General features: G+C 51.7%; 3 protein-coding genes across 6 annotated transcripts in view; 1 reads left to right on the top strand and 2 right to left on the bottom strand.

The window, feature by feature from the left end:
- Positions 1-981, top strand: part of MED12L (mediator complex subunit 12L) — a 134,459-nt gene extending 133,478 nt beyond the window's left edge. For all 4 annotated transcript variants that reach the window (XM_074912727.1, XM_074912725.1, XM_074912726.1 and 1 more), the window contains one exon: positions 256-981. In XM_074912727.1, the coding sequence (XP_074768828.1) occupies positions 256-308 (53 nt within the window). In that variant the 3' untranslated portion in view covers positions 309-981. The remainder of the gene's footprint in view (positions 1-255) is intronic.
- Positions 982-2,889: 1,908 nt separating this feature from the next.
- LOC141963352 (immunoglobulin superfamily member 10-like) lies at positions 2,890-14,196 on the bottom strand. The gene is made up of 2 exons (XM_074912598.1): positions 14,113-14,196; positions 2,890-5,227 (listed from the first exon to the last, which is right to left on the bottom strand). Exon 2 carries the CDS (start codon positions 5,224-5,226, stop codon positions 3,319-3,321), a length of 1,908 nt encoding a protein of 635 aa, XP_074768699.1. The 5' UTR covers position 5,227; positions 14,113-14,196; the 3' UTR covers positions 2,890-3,318.
- LOC141963317 (immunoglobulin superfamily member 10-like) lies at positions 5,619-16,021 on the bottom strand. Its single transcript, XM_074912505.1, has 5 exons — positions 15,828-16,021; positions 14,113-14,242; positions 13,791-13,959; positions 7,154-11,323; positions 5,619-6,523 (listed from the first exon to the last, which is right to left on the bottom strand). The coding sequence occupies exons 1-5, from the start codon at positions 16,019-16,021 to the stop codon at positions 5,619-5,621; spliced, it is 5,568 nt and encodes a 1,855-aa protein (XP_074768606.1).
- Positions 16,022-20,064: the final 4,043 nt, after the last annotated feature.

The following is a 20,064-nucleotide window of genomic DNA, read 5'->3' as shown; positions in this document are numbered from 1 at the left end:
TCCCTGCAGCGGCGGGGGACCGGGATTCGGGGGCTGGCACATCCCGGGGGTTCCCGCCGCTTGCGGAGGAGCCCGAGGCACCCCCAGGGCCGGGGCTGGTGGCGTCTGGTGTCCCCCCGCTTGTCCATCCCCCCGAGGAAACGGCCCCGTCACACCCGCGGGAAGGTGCTGAGTGGCGGCGTGGAACGCGGGGGGGGTGTGCCGCTGCGGGGCGCGGACGTCGGGCACAAACGGGTCCCTTTGTGTCACACCCAGGCAACCAGGCGCAGCCCGGAGCGAGCCAGTACGGGCACCCCTCGCACTTCTGACCCCGAGACGGGAGGGAGGCGCCGCGTTCCCTTTGCACTGAAGAACAGACCATTCGAAATCCAATGCACTAGTTATTGCTAGCAAGCAGACTTTAGTTTTCTTATTATTTCAATACTTATTTTTTGTGCTGCAGTTGATGTGAATATGTAACAAGGTGGGTTTTTTGGGTTTGGGGATATTTTTTTTTTTTTTGCATTTAACTAGATTTAAATGTATGGATTTGTGGGCCTATTTGAAGAATGTTATTGCAGATTTTATGAATTTGGTGCTTTTTAGGTCCTGTTACTTTTAAAGAGGACGAAGAATGCTGGATTTATTTATTTGAAGGAAACACTTCTTTATTTTATTTTTATTGTGTTTTTTTGTTTTTGTTGTGAGTTCTTGGGGTGGGGGGGTTGGTTTTTTTTGTTTTTAAGAACTGCACTGGACCAAACTACTGAACTGAAAGGCACTTCCGATTTTGGCATAAAAGTTAATTTGTTCATTAAAATGTTCACCTCTTTCTTTGTTGGTAGAACAAGCATCAGTTTAAATTGTGTTAATTTGACTGTAATTTTCATATGCACTTTATAAAGTTCTTTGTTTAAACTACCAATTTTCTCTTGCTCTTATTGTGGTAAGAAGGTGCTGAAGTGGGTTTATTGCTTGTATTAGAACTTCTTAAAGTTTATATTAAAAGCCACAATGTACCGTTAATAAACCTACTAGAAGTAGCAGCGTTTGACATCTGGTGTTTCTACCACGGGCGCTGGGTCCGGCAGCGACGCTCCCGCAGCCGCGGCGGGTTCCGCTCCTCCCGCCCGGGGAAACCTCGCAGGCAGCAAAGCTCTGCGTGTCCCGCGCCGACGGAGCGGGGTGGCAGAGCCCCCGAGCCCTTCCTGCGGGTCTTTCGCGCCAAAGCCGCCCCGAAGGAGTTTTCCCCATGCCCCATCTGTGCCCTCAGCGCCGTGCGGTGAGTGTCCGGTGCCGGGGGGGTTGGTACCGTCAGCTGGGTGCAAACCCACATTATAAATCAGAATTACCACAAACAAATCGTTATTGTTCAGACCCATACACATATAATTTTGCTCGGAGTTGAAAAAATGGAATAAACATGACTATTTTATGTAATTTAGGTGTTAGCCTGTATGATTTTTTTTGTGTTCATTTTGAAAGGGCAGGGTGTTTTAAATATACATAGGAATATCTTCTCCCTGTTTTATATTAATTCAATTTGCTTAATCTACCATACAGAGAGTTTCTGGATGGTATCACAGGTGCTCTGTGGGGACAGAGGAACAAGCTTCAGAGGACGTGGGAGGCCGAGCAGCCAGCTAATGAATCAATACTCGCTGCACGAAAATCTGAGGAAAAGTAGGTTTTGACTGGTTTTTATGACAGTCAGGTAAGTCTTACGTAAAAAGTATTTCTGCTCTGGTAAGTCTTACTCAGGTCAAAATATATTCTGCTCTAATCGTTTTTTAAGGAGATTTAACTGTTCTTCATAGTAGCTAAAGCTCTTACACATCTGAACTGGTGAGATTCACCTGTTGTGACCATTCTGTGGCTGCTGCTCCGCCCATGCTGCAGGAGCTGGGAACACACGCCCAGCAAACTGTGTGTGGTCGGCGTCAGAAAATGATCAAACCGGCACAAAAGCAATCCAAGCTGAGCTTATAGTCCTGAATAAAAGAAAATTTAAAACTCGCAAAATTGATTGTGACATGGTCAAACGAGGTAGAGTCTGCGTCTAGCTCCGGGTGCTTGAACACCTTCTCGCTGCCGGGCGCGAAGCGGCGGCTCAGGGGTGGTCACGGCGCCGAGGGCTCCGCCAGCCCCCCTCAGCGGCGTCCTGCGGGCCCAGGAGGGACGTCTGCCCCTTCTTGGGCTTCTCCTTCCTTCAAACGCCGCGGAGAGCTGGAGCTGTGCGCGAGGGAGGGGACGGCTGCCCCCAGCCCTTCCCACAGCCTCGGCCCTCCCTGCGGCCGGAGAGAGCAGGAGGGCTCGGGCAGTGCCGGCTGCGGCACCACAGGGGTGTAGGGCCAGCGCCAACCCTCCTCCCAGATCTGCAAATTTAAGGGGAAAATCTGTGGTGCAGGTATTTTGACCCCTCTGTTCTAACGTTAATCTCTCTCTTTGGAAGAAATTCTGAGCTGTAGTTACTGGCTTCATCTATTTTGAAGATTGATTTGACCAGTCCAATCCGTGATTCATTAGTGTAAAAGGTGTTGATGACCATCTACCATTGTGAAGGTATTTTTCCCTCGCTACCAAAGGTTGCTTCTTAGACCTGTCTACTGAATTGAGAAACCAGAGCTCTAAATATATACACAAATTGATGCAATTGTTTTCTCATGAGAAATTTTTAAAAAACACTTTTGCGACCATAGGAAAATGCCACTGAGCTACACACAGTCTGTACTTACTGTGAACAGCACTAAACAGAGCTTACTCTCTTGTTTAAAAACAAGAACAAAGCTGTTCTGTACATATCATCCCAAAGCTCCGCAAAGACTGTGTGAAACAGCTGTATTATTAAAAATACTTCACTATTGTTTCACCATTGAATATTTATTACAAAACATACTAAATATTCGAATGTATTGAGACAGTGATTTGCATCGTAATAAAATCTGCTCTTTGGTTCTCAGATACTCTTGGTTTATGTGATCCGTGCTCATGACAGTCACACGGGGCATTTCACACTGAAGAAGTCTGTCCTCTACTGAAGATCTCTAGGTACATTTCCGAAACGTAATCTTATTTGATATTCCCTGTTTGCTGGCAGAGCAAATGCGCCTCCAGTTTGTTAAATTAATTTGTCTGTTTAATCACTGAAAGAACAAATGCCAGGTACTAATGCTGGACCTCATCTCCCCCAGGTCCCTCCTCTCCTTTTTGCACGGCCACTGCAGACTGACTGTGGGGGGTGTATTTAGCCTGGGGCTGCCTTTGATTAACCTCACTCCATGACTGAGCTCGGTCCAGCTGCCAACTTTGTGGAGGCTCCTTTGTGCTGCGTTTCTTACTTCAGATGACGTGAACGTATGTGACCGTGAAGTCACTGCCGAGGTGGTTCTTCACCGTGCACTTGTATGTGCCGGAGTCCGAGGGCCGGGGGTTCTGGATGAGTAACGTCCCTGAGGGGTGAAGCACTTGGCTGCCCGACGCTCGGCCTCGGTGGTCCGTAGAGAGCACGGAGCGGTCGGGTAGCTCCCAGGAAATCTCTGGTTTTGGAATTCCCAGTGCCGCGCAGTGGAGCTGAAGCGCCGCGCCGGGTACGGTGTGGACGGCCCGCGGCGGCCTGTTGGTGATCCGTGGGGCGTGGGCCGCGATGACGACAGGAACGGTGAGGGAGGACTCCCCGGCGTCATTGTGGGCCCTGCAGACGTAGTCGCCCCTGTCGTGGACGGAGGCGTCCCGTATGAGCAGCGTGCCGTTCTCCAGCAGCACGTGCTTCCTGCCGAGCTGCGGCCGCTCCAGCACGGAGCCGCCCGGCAGCGTCCACGCTGTCCTTGGCCTGGGACTCCCTTCGGACAGGCAGTGAAGCGACAGCGACTCCCCGCTGATGCCCTTCACTGGCCCCGCTGGGCGAGTCAGAATGTTGGGCTTCTGGCCAACCTCCACGATGAGCAGCTTCTCGATGTAGCCGACTTTATTCCTGGCAGCACAGCGATACCTCCCTGCTTTGGCTGTGTCGGGGCTGGAGATGGTGAGGGTACCGTGGCTTCCTGTCAGAAACTGGGAGGTCTTGATGCCGCCGGAGAACCACGTGCCGTTGGGCAGCATCCAGCTGACGTCTGGCGGAGGGTTCCCGTCCACGGAGCAGTTCAGCGTGGTAGCTTTCCCTGGTTTTGCTATTATTTTTTCATTGAATGGATTTTTAAATGTCGGTCGCCGCAGCATTTCCACTACCTCCAGCTGCACCACCAACATACTCTCACCCCCGTCGTTACGGGCCACACAGATGAACTCGGCTGTGTCAGAAGGCCTTATGTTCCGAATCTCAAGCGTCCCATTTTTGTGTACTGCAATCCTGCTCCCGTAATATGGAGCTGTTAGGAAAATATTATCAGGCATGATCCACATAATCTCGGGGGGGGGCGTCCCTTCTGCCCTACAGTCAATTTGTTTCTTTGAATGCCTGACTGCCGTCACTGTCATGATCGTTTTGTTCATGTGTAAACCGTTTATGATGGGTGGTTTAGCAACAACATCCAGTTTGTACAACTTTGTATCGTCCCCTCCAGGATTCCGAGCAACACACATATACTCCCCGGCATCTAACAGCTTGACTCGACTGACCGACAGAGACCCGTTGACGTGCAGGAGGTGTCTGGCTGTTGACGAGGAGATCATGTCACTGGAAGGTAACAACCAGAATATTTTTGGCTTGGGTTCTCCAACGGCCTCACAGTCCAGTAATGCCGCGTCTCCAGCTTTCACCTGCATGTGTGTCTTGTAGTTGTGCTTTATCTGAGGGGCTGCCATGACAACCGTGACGTGTATCGTCATTTCATCCCTGCCCAGCGTGTTCTGAGCATAGCAGGTGTAATCTCCTCCCTCCGTTACTCCAGCTTTGTTGAGGTACAGAGTCCCGTTGTCGAAGAGGACGTACCTGCGCGACCTGTGGCCACTGTCGTCTGCCAGCATCGCGTTGTTGATCACCGTCCCATCGGGCAGGCTCCAGGATATTTCTGGGGCGGGTGACCCGGAGGCCTTGCAGTCCACTCTGAAATCCTTCCCGTACGGCACCACTTTCTTGAGATACTGTTTCTGGTCAATCTTGGCTGGTTTCATGGTGACGCTGACTTTCATCAGTATTAGATCGTCTCCGATGGTGTTTCTGGCAACACACAAATAGTCGCCTGCATCCTTTTCAGTGACTGCCTCGATAACCAAGGACCCGTTGGGGTGGACGTGGATTCGACTTCCCATTCTGTTGCGGGGGGAAAAAGAGGAAAAGAATTATGGAACAAAGAGCTGGAGACTACAGCAGTCTCTTCCTCCTGAGTCCTGCTTTGCACACCTCTTACAAAGAACTTCTCCTCCTATAAAATGACAAAATTCAGCCAGTGCATGATTAACATTGTTTTTCTTTATGACTTGCGACCATTTTGGTAAGACCCCACTCACTTGTGACAACGGATGGGATCTGTTATTTGACGTATAAGATCACACCATCATCACGGATGTTCCACCACTGCTAAACATCTAAAAGTGAGTTTCCTTCACAGCGCAGTGTTTCTGTGATGTAACAGTCTCTTACACAAGCACCAGAGAAAACAGCATTTGAGGTTTCAAAGAAATGGGGAAAAAGACCAAGACTCCTACCTGTGCCACTGGTCGACCACTGCCTTGGAGGGTAACCTCCAGATGATCCTGGGCTTTGGCTCTCCCGTCGCTGTGCAGTTCAGAAGCAGCTGATCCCCAAAGTTCAACCGAGTCACCTCTCGTGAGGCGGTGGCTATTTTTGGAAGCGTATCTCTGCGTTCCACCACGAGGGTCACCACCCTCCGGTCCGAGCCGGTCGAGCTCGTGGCTATGCACTCGTAATTCCCGCTGTCGGCAGGGGCGACAGTGCTGAGGTGGAGGGAGCCGTTGGCGAACAGGAACAGCTTGCCGTTTACAAACTGCAGAGGTTTCACCGCTGTGCCATCGAAGAGCACCCAGTGGACAGCGGGCCGAGGATTCCCTGTCACGGTGCAAGGAAGTTTCAGATTTTCCCCCATGGTTCCTTCGACACGTTCTCTCTTCTCTTCCAGAATAGCGGGTGGTGCCGCAACGACCTGCAGCTTTACAACCAGCGTGTCGGTGCCCGCTGGGTTTTTAGCCACACATGTGTAGAGGCCCCTGTCGTAAACAGTGGCTTCCTCGATAATTAAAGTGCCGTCGGGTTCCACACGAACACCGTTATTCCCCACGGAAGAGTCGGAGACGTGTGTTTTGTTTGCCAGAACCCAGGTGATGGTGGGAGGAGGCCGGCCCTCGGCTCTGCACGTCACGGCCGCGGCCTTCCCGGAGTGCGCGGTGAGGAGCCGCCACCTCCCGCCGGCGATGCGGGGCGGGTAGGCCACTACCGACAGGGTGGCGAGGAGCTGGGCGGTGCCGAGCGGGTTGGCGGCGGTGCACAGGTACTGCCCGCGGTCCCCCAGGCCCGCCCGGGCGATGGCGAGCGTGCCATTGGTAAACACCCGCCACCTGCCCTCCCCGCGGCCTTCCGGAGCCTCCGTCCCTGCGAAAGCAAGGGCACGACAGCGCAGCACGTCAGAACCTCTCTCTTCTCCTCCTCTCTGCTCAGTCCCTGAAAACACTTCCCCTGGCCCTGTCTGCTTTGCCCAGGTAAGACACTAGTGCTCAGAAAGAGAAATGATAGTATTTTGCATAGCCAGTGACAAAGCTTTAAAACAAACCAAAACCTAGTCCTCAGCAGAGACAAAGTCTGGACCAAACAGATGGGGCTGTGCAGACCCCAAAGGGCTTTGGCGTGGTTGTGACTAGGCTTTGCAGATTCAGAACTATTTTGGTATAGCTTTAACTTGATTTGATGCTTTGTTACCACAGATTTCTCTTTTCGCTTGTCTCACTGTTCTGTAACAGCAGGTAACATACAGTAACTACTGAAATCTTCTCACAGTAAGCACAGAATTACAGTTAAATATAGATCACAGATTTCTCTTTATTCCCCTAAAGAACTTTTTCATAATTAGCAGTAAGACACTCCAGCAAGAGTGCTGGGATATCTTTCTTTTTCACTGTTTCCAAGTTCATCTTTCCACTGGTATCTCACAGGACTGCTAAATGAAGCTGTACTCGAGTAGAGGATTATACTGGAAGGTAAATCGTAGGGGTTCATCAAGCTTACCTGGCGATACCTTGGTCCACTGTATTGTTGGACGGGGGTTACCAGTAGCTTCACAAGGGATAAAAGCATCTGAATCAGCCAGCACGGTAAAAGCAGCTAATTTTCCTCCAATTATTCTGGGCTTTGCAAAATTATTTCTGCTTAAGGCGTCCAAGGCGATAGGATCAGCAGTGGCAGGTTCAGAGCGGCCCCCGGCAGCGCTCTCCTCCTCCCTCCCGCCCCGAGCAGCAGACGGGGCCACATCCTGGGACGACTTCGGTCGGGTCCGTGTCCTGACGACCGAGGGGCTGCCCTGCTCGCTGCCCGCGGCAGGCGGCTCCTGCCAGGGCGGGGGGCCGGGCAGCGCCAGGGGGGCGGGCAGCGGGGCGGCAGGCCGAGCGCTCGGCTCCGCGCTGGCCGGGAGCGCGGGCTGTGCCGCACGGTGCCCTTGGACAGCTCTGTGTTCCGTTTTCCTTTCGCCTGCCCTTGCGGTGGCTTTGCCTTGCCGAGCAGGTCCCGGCGTGGCGGGGCTCTGGGCGACGTGCCCGTCGGGTGGCCGCGTGGCTGCGGGGACGTGTCTCCGGGCGAGCGGGGTGGCGGGTGGCCGCGTGGCGGTGGCAGCCCCCGGCCCTGCTGCCGCGGGCGTGCTGAGGAGCCGCGGCGCTGGCGCTGCCGTCCCCGAGGCCACGCTCCAGCTCTCCGGGGGAGGTTTTGTGGGCGTGGGACTCGCGGGCACAGCCACCGATCTGGCTGTTGTCGCCACAGACGGGGCTGTATTCACCGGCGGGACCGCGGCAGCGCTGTGCCCTGCAGTCACACTTGGTGTAGACATTTTAGGTGGCCTCCTCCTCCTCTGACCTCTCTTTCTTCCCACTCTGAATATTTTACTTTTGGTGATTTTGGTGTCACTCTGAGGAGCAATAATAGGGGCAACTGTTGGCTCCAGACTTGTCACATCCCTTCCTTTGGTTGCAGTGGGGTCACTGTTGCCATAATGAACGAGTTTGTTTAAAGACAAGGAACCGTTGCTGTGATTCCCACCTGCTGAAAGAGGCAGAAAGTGCAAAGGAGACCCCCTGGGCAGAGACAAGGCTGCTGTAGTTTCAGGAAGCACGGCCGACATCTCTGTTGATGGAAGCGTCTCTCTCTGTTGTTTTTCTAGCTTCTTCAGAACCTCTTTTTGAGCACCATTTCCAGAGAGATGTTCCCAAGTCATTTCTCCTCTTTGGGAACTTTGGGGTGAGGTTTGAGGTTTAACACTGGGTGAGACTGATTCGGGGGCAGAAGCTGTCTCTGTGCTCAGGGGGTGTGTAATTCCTGCAGCAGCCTGAGCTGGGTGGATTGCCGCCGGTAGTGTGGTGCTGAAGGGTTGGACTCTGTCAGCATTTGTCTGCAATGGAGCACTGCTCCCCAGTCTCCACTGAGCAGTGTCCTGGGTGCCCTTGGCAAAGAAAGGCCAGACTGTTGTAGTAGCTTTTTGCCTGGCCCCAGGTTCGTTCTCCTCCCCCCCAAGCAACGCCGTGTCCTGGTGAGTACCCGCGGGGTGCTCCGGCGGCGCAGTCATGGCAGAGGGGGAGGACAGAGGCACTTCTGGGCTAAATGGGTTGATGGAGCTGCCTAAGTTACTTGAAGTTGGTAAATTTGATACATCCTTTATATTTGGTTGAACATCTGGAGCCACAGCTGTACTTCCTCTGGCAGATCCTGGCCTCCCAAAGTTGTATCTGTGCTCTTTCGTACTTGCAATATATCCTGGTCTAACAATTCGTCTCCTACCAGAAATTTTCCTTTGTCTCCCATATTGCTGCTGGGCCTGTGGGGTGTGAGTTGTAGCATCCTGAATAATCTGAATTTGCTGATGAGGAACAATAGCCAAGGCCAACGGCAGCTTAGGAGTTACTCGTTTCTGAGTGTTAAGAGAATAAATGGGACCAAGTTCAGGACTTGGTTCGCTGACTGTCACGACAGGTACCTGGTGATCTGTTTTGGTAGAAATATTATCAGCAGACTCGGTGACAACATTCTGCTTCTCCACTGCGTTTTGGGAAGTTACAGACCTGCTGGTGTCCGTAACATCTGTCATGGGTGTTGTAGATACAAGTTTTAAATGCTGGTTATTACTTACCCCAGACTGTACCAAGCTTAGCCCAACAGGGAAGAGTGTAGATGTTCTACTTGCTCCATTTGATGCAGTTGATATTTTTATACCATTTGCTGATATGTGACTTAAATCAGATCCTTCCCGTGAGTTTGCAGTTGTAGGTTTTAGAGATGTTTGTGGCCTTCTGCTGCCAGAAGACACAGACTGTGAAGAGGGAGAGGGAAGGGGAGTTACTGCCTCTGCAGCCAGGAGCGAGGATTTCCTGGCAGGAGTGTTGCTCGTGGTCACCTCGGGCCCCGCAGTTACCAGACTTTCCATGGCTCTCCCCGGAGCGGCCGTCTCTGTTACTGGGATCATGAATTCTTCCTCTGGAGATACGAGATCACCAGATGCCTCCTCCTCATCCCCAGGTACTTCTGAGAGCTTACGGACTTGAACAGGCGGTTTTGATGCAACTTCTTGTTTTTCTACCAGTGTTGAGTTCTTCTTTGTTTTTTCCAGAAAGGCTGCCCAGCGCTGTGGATCGACTCTCCTGGCTGAGGAAACAAACTGTCTCCGGTGTCCCCTAAACCGCCGCCGTGGTTTGTCCCTGTAGTGCCTGTAAGTCACCCTCCCGTAGCTGCTCCCTTCATGCGCACTCTCTGCCGCCCCATCTCTGGGTGCTGAGACAGCAGATTCCCTCTTCGCTGTCAGGGTGGCTCGAGGAGCTGGAGGATGCTCCTGTGCTGTAGCAGAGGCCAGCACTGCGTTGCCAGATCCATCACCCTCGTCCCATTCTCCCCCAGCCACGTGCTTTTCCTTTAGGGTGGTTTTGTCCTTTCTGACTAACACGTGGAAAACCAGAAGATCAACACCATACTGGTTGGCTGCAACGCATCTGAAGTACCCGCTGTCTCGCTCTGTTACCCCTTGTATTCTCAAGGTACCGTTGTCAAAAATATGTTTGTTTCTTACAGAATGGTGAAGAATCGCACGCTCAGGTAGCACCCAGCTGACGGCAGCATCCGGGATGGCACTGGCTGTGCAGGGGAGGTCGAGTGTGCTGCCGACAGACGCAGAAAGTTGGGCTCCGTTTACGCTGTTGTGTTCCACGTCAGGGTCGAGCACAGTAATTCTGAACGTGAGAGCATCCACATCGTTGTAGCTCGTGCCTATGCAGTGGTAAAGCCCAGTGTCGAAAGTGTCAGCCGTCCGTAACGTCAGCGTCCCAGTTCCCAGCACCGTGATCCTTCCATCCTCACTGATGTAGGGAGCCCGAACTTTGCTCCCATCAGCCAGTATCCACGCGATGGCAGGAGCTGGTTCTCCAGCTGCTTGGCACTCCAGTTCTACGGTGCCCCCGACTAGGACAGTGTGCTCTGTGCGTGTTTTGTTGTCCCTGGAGATGATGGTCCAGTTATTTCTCACGTGTTTTTTGTCAGCGCTGGGCAGAATAATCCGTGCGTCCGTGAAGTACTGGATGTGCAGCGTGTTCAGCGTGGTCGCTGTCCTGTCGAGCTGCAGTGCCACTTTGCTCTGCATCAACCAGGATGGGTCGGCTCTCAGGTCAGTCTCTATACTGGTAAAAAGTTCATCTTGTTCAGAGTAGATTTGTTTGTATTTGTAGCTAATAAAAGGCACGTTAGTCACTAGGACATTCCTTTCCAGTTTTAAGGGAGAGTTACTGTACAGTGCCAGGATGCTCCATAGCTGCTGAATGTGTTCATACTCGATGCCACACACGAGAAATGCCGAGAGCGATGTTCTGAGCACTGTACTGTTGCCCTCTCTGTCAAATGAGATGGGGGACATTTCTTTAGGCTTTTGGATGTTGCAAACCAAGTCACCTCGACTGCCTGCTTGGTCAGTCATGTTCAGAATCATGGATCCTATAGGAGCGATGAAGTCCCTGGGAGATATGGAACTGAAATCCCCATCATCCGGCACTGTGAGGTTTTTAAATTTCAGGGCGTCCTGTATGGCTGGCTTGGTGCAGGCTAAAGATGCAGAAGGGATATCCACCAAGCTTTTGCCCTTACGGTTTTTGGGGCTGTCACAAACTGGGCATTGCTGAGCACCAGAACTTCGGTCTTTTTTGCACTTTGTAACATCTGAAGGGAAGAAAAATGCAGTGAGCTTTTGTGATGCAATTTTTAGTATTAAAAAAGACATAGAGCTACCAGCAAGTTGTCTTCTTCAATAAAATAATAACAAAGTTTATCTTAAAGTAACCTATCAAACCTAAAGTAACAGAAAACCTCTGACTTTCCTCTGATGCAACTGCTGGAGGGCCGTTGCTGCCGCAGCTCCGCCCGCAACCCCCGTCCCCGCGGTTTTACGCCTGGGGGGAGGCTCTGCTGCGGCCCGTGGCCAGCCCGCGGGGGCAACGCTGCGCCGGGAGTGCAGCCTCTGCCCGGGCAGCAACAGGGAAAGACCCCCAGTCCCCTTCCTTATTTCTTTTTCACAGAATCGAGTACAGTGTGGCCTTTGCTCTTGCCAGTTACATGGGAACCAGCTTCCTTATTCCCAGTGGATTCTCCTGGTGCACCGAAGCTTTGGCCTGGCCAAGGAAAACGTTCTGTTCAGGAGAGCTGCGCTTGGGAATGGGGTAAGACCACAAGGTTCAGTCAATCTGGGAAACAGAATGGTGTCGATCTGTTTATCCTGATTACATGCGCCCACAAAAATCCTGTCTCCCAGGCTTTCCTGGGAGAATAAATAAATAAATAAAGGACAACTGCCTTTATCAAAAAGAATAAGATGCTATAACATGGTTAGAAAGCGTAAGCGAAGCCTTCAGCTCACCTGGTCTCTCTTTTGCCCATTCTGCAAACCCCTGCAGACGGCAGTCACAGGACCACGGGTTTCCATGAAGGTAAATGCTCTCTAGCTCAGACAAGTAGGAGAACATTTCTTGTGGTAGTGAAGTCAACATGTTGTCAGACAAATATATGTGCTTCAAGAAGGATATTTTAAATATTTGGCTATAGCACAGGGTGACAAAAGTATCTGGATGAAGCTGCTTAAGTAAATTTCCTTCCAAATGGACCAACCTGAGTGTTGTGAGTCCGTAGAAAACATTGGGATTTACAAATTCAATTTTATTGTGGTCCATATGCAACCGTACCAGGCTCTTTAGACCATAAAAAACATCCTGCTGAAGTACTCTGACCTTGTTATAGCTCATTTTTAAGACCTGTTGATGAAAAAGAAACAAGCATACAGTATTAACCCATGTTATATTGTTGTAAGACTCCTAACAAAATTTGATTAATGGTTACTCTGTGAAGTGAAAGTACTTCACCAGACCAGTAATGTAAGTGATTGGAAAAAAACTTAGTAGGAGGAATTCTTTTTAAATGCAGTGTTAACTGTAGGACTAGAAGGATGCTTTCTTCTTCCAGCAGCCCATCAGGGTGGCACTTCTGAAGTCACGTTTACGAAAAGCAGTGACAAAAAAAAAAATATAAAGCTATGCTTGCTTCTCATTCAGAAAAAAAATCCCAATTAAACCACACTTATGAAGAGGGTAAGCAAAATCTGACCAGAAACGGTGGTAGTGATTTTTGTGGCAGCCAGTGTTGTTACAACTATAAAACCGCATGCAGCAGGCTCTTCTGTGTGATGATTACCCCGTGGGACTGCTGAGGGTGCTCCCGGTTTCAGGATCTGTGCCCGTGACCTGTATACTTGCCAGGCCTCAGCTCTCGGGTGCCATGTTGTTGCCGATAGGTTAAAAGTCAAATTTGTAACTGAGAGATGAACAAATCTGGCACATAGTTGAAGTATTATTTTGCTTGGTGGTAAGGGAGGAGAAGCTGCTTTTATGAAGGGAGCTGCAGGGAGTTAAGGAGGAAGCTTTCAGGCCCAGGACTGCCTTTGTGGGGGTTATTGAAACCTGAGGATCTGTGTGCTCCAAAGCTTGGCTGGTTTCTGCCTCTCCCTCCCACCCCCTAATCCTCTAAAACCAGCAGCTGAGCCAGTCCTGGCGTTCCTGTCTGAGCAGTTCAGGTCTCTCATGTTCTTTAGTTCATCACAGCTACAATGCTCTTACTTCTCTACAGCAGTTCACAACACCTCTAGATGGAAATTTAATCAGAGGATAAGTGCAACCTGTACATCGATTAGTTGGGGATGATTGTTCCTAAATAGTGCTGTAAGTAATTCTTCACGTATGAGTATCTACACGGCCCAGTGAGATACTGCAACAGCTCCAGGATCCCTGTATGACACTGCCCGGTTACCAATTTTTACAATATACATAAATACAGATAATATTCTATAAATAAGGTAACATTTCAGTTGAAGAACGAAACAGGCATCAAATACTACATTTTAAAAGCCCACAAATACATATTAAATTATAAAACCCAAGGAACTGTAGGTTTTTTAAAGCATTAAAATGTTTATATGTAGTATGTTCAGTTTCTGTTCAGTAGGAGCCTCTTTTTAAGAAAGGATAGAAAGGGACAGGACTCTCTGATGGGGAAAGGAAATCTGGATGGAAAACAATCCTCCAGAAAAAAGTATTTACTAACAAATGAACTAAAGCCAAGTTTCCCACCACAGATGCAGTACTTGGAGCTCTGCAATCTTTCTCATGTGAAAGTTTGAAGTGCAGTTGCCCGTTGGGATGCTGCTGGCAGACTCCAGCAGTATCTTCATCGTGCTCTTTGCCCTGTACCTGACTGCCCACCCGGGAGGGGAAGCCATTCCCCGTAGGATTCTGGACCTTGAAGGGCCTCGTCTTTATGTGGGTACAATCAGAAACAGGAAACCACAATGCTACAGACCGCTGGTCTGTCTCCACTTAACAGTATTACTGCAGATTTTTTAAAAGTTGTAACAAAAAATGAGATTAGGTCATATCCTAATTAAGATTAGGTCATTTAGCTCTTACCTGTAAGGAATGTAAATCACTGAACACTTTATCAGGGATTGTGTTTATCTCATTGCTGTGCAGCATCAGTAACTCCAGTTTCTCCAGGCCGGAAAAATCCGTTTCCGTCAGTTGAAGCAAGCTGTTGTAACTGTAACAGACATTTCACCCCAGACCTGGGTTTAGTCAGGCAGCTCAGCGTCAGGGGTTTTAAAACAAACAAGCAAGCAAACAAACTCAGAACCAAACCAAAAGAACAGCTCTGGAAATGCCTGAAGGTAGATAGCACTTCTGGTTGCTAAGATGAAATTTTAAGTCCTTCCTTCATGTTGGCACAAAATTTGGTAACTCTTCCAGAGCAGCTTCCTGAAGGCTCTGGTCACGGCGGGTGGGGAGGGACTGCAGAACCGTGCCCACAGGAACACCGGCTCTGGGCTGCGGTGCAGGACAGCCAGGAGCTCCTCTCAGGGTGGAGCTCAGCGACACACTGATGCCTCTCAGTCCAGGGCTTCCCCAACGCTGCAGCGTCTCCGAGGACCATGGACCTCACTGAGAACTGGGTACAACTGGGGGTACTGGGGCGTGACCTTCCTGGGGACCTGCGCGGGGGCGGCTGTGCCTGGCCACGGCGCAGGGGGGTTCCACAGTCCCTGGCCCTCGGCCGGGCTATGCTGTCGCCCTTTTCAGCTGGACATCGGGAGTTTTATTCCCGCTCCAGGGGTGTGGTGTGGCACACACGGCTTGTTAACGCAGACTTAGAACCCCCCGATCTCCGTGAGCAGACAGACAGGCTAGGCCGGGTTTAACCAGGGGGGCAGAAATGGAGCCGAGCCCTTCAGTGGGAGCGGCGCTGCGCCGGGAGCTCTGCCCAGCGCCGGGCCGGGGCCGACAGCGGGGGGCTGCCCCACAGGGGGGCTCTCGGAGTCCTTAAAAGTACTTAATGGTGAGGCTCCGTCTGTGGCACTTGTGGACAACACTGACAAATGCAGTGGAGGGAAAGGGCGGACGGGAGCTGGGAACGTTGCCTGGAAGCAGAAGGCAGACAAGGGGGAAGATTTCAATGAAATCTTTTTCTGTTCTCTGTGTACACATATGGATGCTTCAGAGGTTATGGGTGCAGGGATCAGTCAGATATTGCTGGTTGGTCTCATCATTTCATTGTCTGACAGAGGACACGTGCTGGAAACCGCGTTAAGGGTCCAGCTGAGCCTGGGTACAAGCTATTCCCTGTCCCTTTACACCACTCACAGAACAGAACCAGCTTGGAGCCTGAAATAATCAAAGTGTTATTTCCCATAAACTCAGTAGATGAAAGCACAGAGATTAGCATTCTGTGACATTCCACAGTCAAGCAAAGCCTCTGAGATTTAATACACGCGCTCATTTTCCAGCCCCGTCTGAGCTCTGAACTATCTTTTCCCAGCAGAATTCTGGTTCAGGCTCCGAGTTCCACGCTACAGATGCAAAATGTTCAGGTAACACGAAAGGATCTATTTAGTGAGTTCAAAGCTTTCAGAAGCCCTGGCGTGCCCTGTGATCCATCCCCAAATTTCCGCCCCGTGTTGGGGGCTCTCAGGCTTTGCCAGCTGCGGGAGCAGCGCCTCCGCATCCTGCGGGGCACTACGCTCTTACTTACTGCCGTGGCTACTCTGGGCCCTAAATCTGGAGTCGCGGGCGCCGCGGTGCGAAGGGCTGAGCGACCCGCCGGGATGCGCCGGCCCCGCTGTCGGACGTACCCCAGGTTGACGCGCTCCAGGGCGGGCGGGAGGTGCGGCGGGACGGCCCGCAGGTACCGGAACGTGCAGTGCAGCTCGGCGGGGCCGTAGCAGGCGCAGCGGCGGGGACAGGCGGTGCCGGCGGGGAGGGCGAGCAGGCAGAGGGCGAGCAGGGTCCGCAGCGCCCGGCCCCGGCCGCCGCCCGCCGCGCCCATCCTGCGGGGAGCCGCTACGCGGCCATCGCGGAGCTCCGCGGCCCGGCAGCGCTCGGCTCGGGGCTGGGGCTGCGGGGAGAGCGCCGGGGCCGCGGAGGGCAGGCTCCGCGCGGAGCGGACCCGACCCGGCCCGACCCGCGCAGCCCTGCGCGCCGCCGGCGCTTTACCGCGGGGCTGCGGCCGCGGCAATGCCGGGCGCCGCGGAATCCGCTCGCAATTTATCCGCGGGGAGGAACACGTCAGCTCCTTCCTTGCCAGCAATTATCCCCGGCGAAAATTAACTAATTTGGAAGCCCGCGCGCGGAGCCGCCGTGCGGCGGGAGCGGCCCCGCAGCGCTTCGTCCGGCGAGCGGCGACCGGCTGCAGGTCGCCACCTGCCCGCCCCTCCCGGCGCTGCCGGCCGCCCTCCCCGGCGGGGCCGCGGCCTCGGGGCAGAGCCGGGCCGGGGGCAGCCCCGCCGCCGCCGGCTCCTCCTCCCGGGAGGGGCCGCCGCGCTGGTGGGGGGCCGGGGGCGCCCGAGCCTCCGCAGCCGGCTCAGCAAAGCCCGGCTCCGCAAAGCTCGGCTCGGTAAGGCTCGATGGAACCGCGCTCGGTGGTACCGGCGGCCCGGGCACCGCCCCCCGGGGTCTCCGGTGCCGCGGCGAAAATGGGCACAAGAGGAAATCAGGCTGGGATAATCTCCCCGGGGAGGCGGTGGGTTCCCCAGCGTCAGACACCTTTGAGGGTCGGCTGCGCAGGGGCTGGGCCAGCTCGTCTAGGCCGGGCTGCTGCCCAGACAGGCCGGACCTGGTGGCCCTCGAGGCCCGGTCCAAACCGGGACGCTGGTCCTGAGCCGAACCGCAGCACAGCCCGGCCTCGCAAATGGGGAGCAGGAGGGTTACCACCTGCCATCGGGGGGAGCTCCTGCGTGACCCCTCCAAAAACTGCCTGATGGCACCTTAAAACTGCTGCTCAGTTCACTTTTGGGGAACGACTTTCACCTTTTCAGAGCAAGTCCATCAGTTCAGCTCCTTACGCTTCACTCAGCAGTCACAGCAATAAACGTGACTGATGGCGTGTTTCTACTACGTGTTAGGAAAGGTTAGTAGATACTTTAAGAGGATTGCCTAGCTCTCTAATAGCTCTTCAACTGCTAAACTTTACAACTGTCTTTTAATAGATGCTTTTGTCAATTAGTATATCCTTATGCAGTCAGGTTTAGAAGTTAAACACAAATTCTCTAAACCACAGGAAATTTCTAGTACATCACCATTTGCACAAAATTAAAATTTAGGAACTTTGAGGAAAACCCTTGAAACATTCCAGGCCAGGTTGGACGGGGCTTTGGGCAACCTGGGCTAGTGGAAGGTGGCCCTGCCCGGGGCAGGGGTGGCACTGGAGGGGCTTTGAGGTCCCTTCCAGCCCAAATCCTTCTGTGATATAAAAGCATCTTCCGAGCAGCACTGGAAGAAGCCCCGTAGCTTCTTACTCCCCTCTCTGCCCCTTACTCAGCAGCATTATCTGCCAACAGCACCGCATGCACCAGCATTGCTGGTTTTGTTGGCACCTGAATTTTTCCCACCAGGGCCCGAATGCAGGTGGCACCTCCTGCCTCTGGTGCTTTTCTGTTTTTTCTGTTCCTCAGAGATCAGCGGGTTGGACTCGTGGCGCGTTGCTGTGGCTGGTGACAGTCCAGCCTCAGAACTCTTCCTACCTGTGGATGGCAAACAGCAGCTGAGCTGAGATACTTTGGGTGAGACACACAGATTATCCGACTGTCACTCGGCTTTGTGACAGTTCCCACAGTGTCACACATTTGTGACTCTGTGTTCCCAATTAGCAGATTCAGTATTGTTTCAGGAAACAAGCTCCTCAGCAACGTCACATAAACCCCACATTCTTCTGCAGAAATACTCCTGTTTACCTGACATGAGGCCTCAGGAACGCTGGTGAGTGGATCTGATATAGTTGCCTGATGCTCTGGGACAGACCAACAGCCCTTGGTGCTTTCTGGTGGATAAACGGCCAGGCCGCTGGGGCAGCCAGAAATAAATCGGCTGAAGCAATTTCGAATAGTTTCTTGCTGCTGCTTTGCACATAGTCTGCTGTCGATTTAAAAGATAAGAAAAAGGTGTCAAGGTGTAGAGTGAAATGAGAGGAAACCGGTGTAATCCAGGTAACATAAACAACGCTGGATCGTGGAAGGAACTCTACGGGGAAGCAGACAGTGCCTGAGCTGACTTCGCGGGAACCTTCATGCAAGATTATGCCTGGAACCCAGTAAGAATTTTCAATCATAATGTTGTGTTGGTTTGGTTTGTTTTTCCCTGAGATTTTGCACTTTCCACAGAACTGATATTTTTCTTGGAGAAATGTTAATTTTGCCAAATGTTTCAGTGTTCTCTTGAGGAAAGCCGAAGCATCCGAAGGCAGCGTGAACCTGCTGCCGTCCGCCCCTGCGCCACGGTGCCAAACGTGCACTCACACGTTTACCTTCTTGTCAGCCTCCTCCTCGGACAAACCAAAGCTGTTAGGCTGTGCTGGTGAAGACCTGCCAAGATCCCTGTTCTCGCAGGATCAAGAAAGCTAATGAAGCGCTTCACGCTTGTTTCCACACGCGCATCAGCACTCATTCTCTGGGGATGGTGCACTGACAATAACATTTTCGCTCCCTCAGATGACTCGCCTCTTGCTTCCATGGGCAGAGCCTACCCCGCTGTTTTGGTGATACAGCCACGTTTTGGGACGTAAACCTGCCCTCTCGTGACTGTAAGAAGAGACTGAAACTACGGCTGGTCAGACATTTCTGAAAAAGCCACCACCGATCTGCACATCAGGTAAAATTTGCATATTTCTGGCATTTCAGTAGGCACACTCTGCCTGACCTGGCCCCAGTGTCTCGCCATTGCCTGCTTAGCGCAGCAGCTGACAGTCTTGGCGCGATGCTTTCTCCTCTGAAAGAGGGGACTCTGCTCAATCAGTGTTCTTCCAGGGGAAATAGGTGAGAACAGGCTTCTGGAGTATCTGTGCGAGTCCTTCTTGGCAGAGTTAGGTAAAGTCAGGAAGAGGGATTAATCAGATTAATTTATTGGAATGGCAAAATAACCCAGACTGAGACTACACGGAAAAATGAAAACTATCCACAGCATGACAGTATTTTTCAATGTCGACTAGACCTCAGAATACTTGGGAAAAAGTAACAGAGCCAGGTATTACAGTGGTATTCGAGTGGACACAGGGTGTGTTATTATTTGAGTCTGGTTAGGATCACTAACAATTATTCTTAAGATTAAAAATGAAATTTTTATTTCATTAAATCATTAATAATGAGAAGCAAAACATGAACAATTTAGTGAATTCTTGCACATGAACTCAAAATTGCTTTCTTTTTGCAGGCACGGTTAGATGACTGCAGTGGCTGACTGATAAATTATTATTTCTTGGACTAGTTTGGTGACTAAACATCCTATTATGAGCTAATGCTGTGTTTTCTTTGCAAACAGCAAATGTATAATCGGAGCAATGATGGTAAGATAAATCTAAGAGATAAGATAGAGCCTCAAAAATATCTTTTAAAGGGTCTAAAAAATGATCAGAAAAAATCAAACAAGTGAGGAGGTGATCTAAATCCATAAAGTGACTGTGTGTGCTTAGTAGTGAAGAACAGCATGACTACCTGGTACTTAAAAAATGAACATATTCTGAAATTGTGAAATGTGACACGGGCTATGGGGAGTTCAGGACGTTGGTAGTGACGTGACTGACCGTGTCTGCCAGCGAGAACCTCACCGGGGTGCTGCTGTCTGTGAACCACGGCGGTCTCTTCGTTCGGTTCAGGTGCCCAGAAACACAACCCTGCTTGTGCTGCCCGGCACCTGGGCCCTCAGAAAAACAGCAGTCTGGAGTGAGCGCTGGCGCTCAACTGCGTGCTGACGTTTTCAGGTGCTACCCTGAGAACAAGGGAAAACTTGAGAGATCCCTCTGTCCCTGATCCGACTGAATTCTGTTCCCCTCAGCGATCGAGAGAGGATTGCAGGGCTGTCATCAGTCATGTTTTCTAAATC

This window comes from Athene noctua, chromosome 8 (assembly GCF_965140245.1).
Source record: "Athene noctua chromosome 8, bAthNoc1.hap1.1, whole genome shotgun sequence".
NCBI classification, from domain to species: Eukaryota; Metazoa; Chordata; class Aves; order Strigiformes; family Strigidae; genus Athene; species Athene noctua.
The sequence above is the reverse complement of the archived record's forward strand: the minus strand, read 5'-3'. Positions and strand labels throughout refer to the sequence as shown.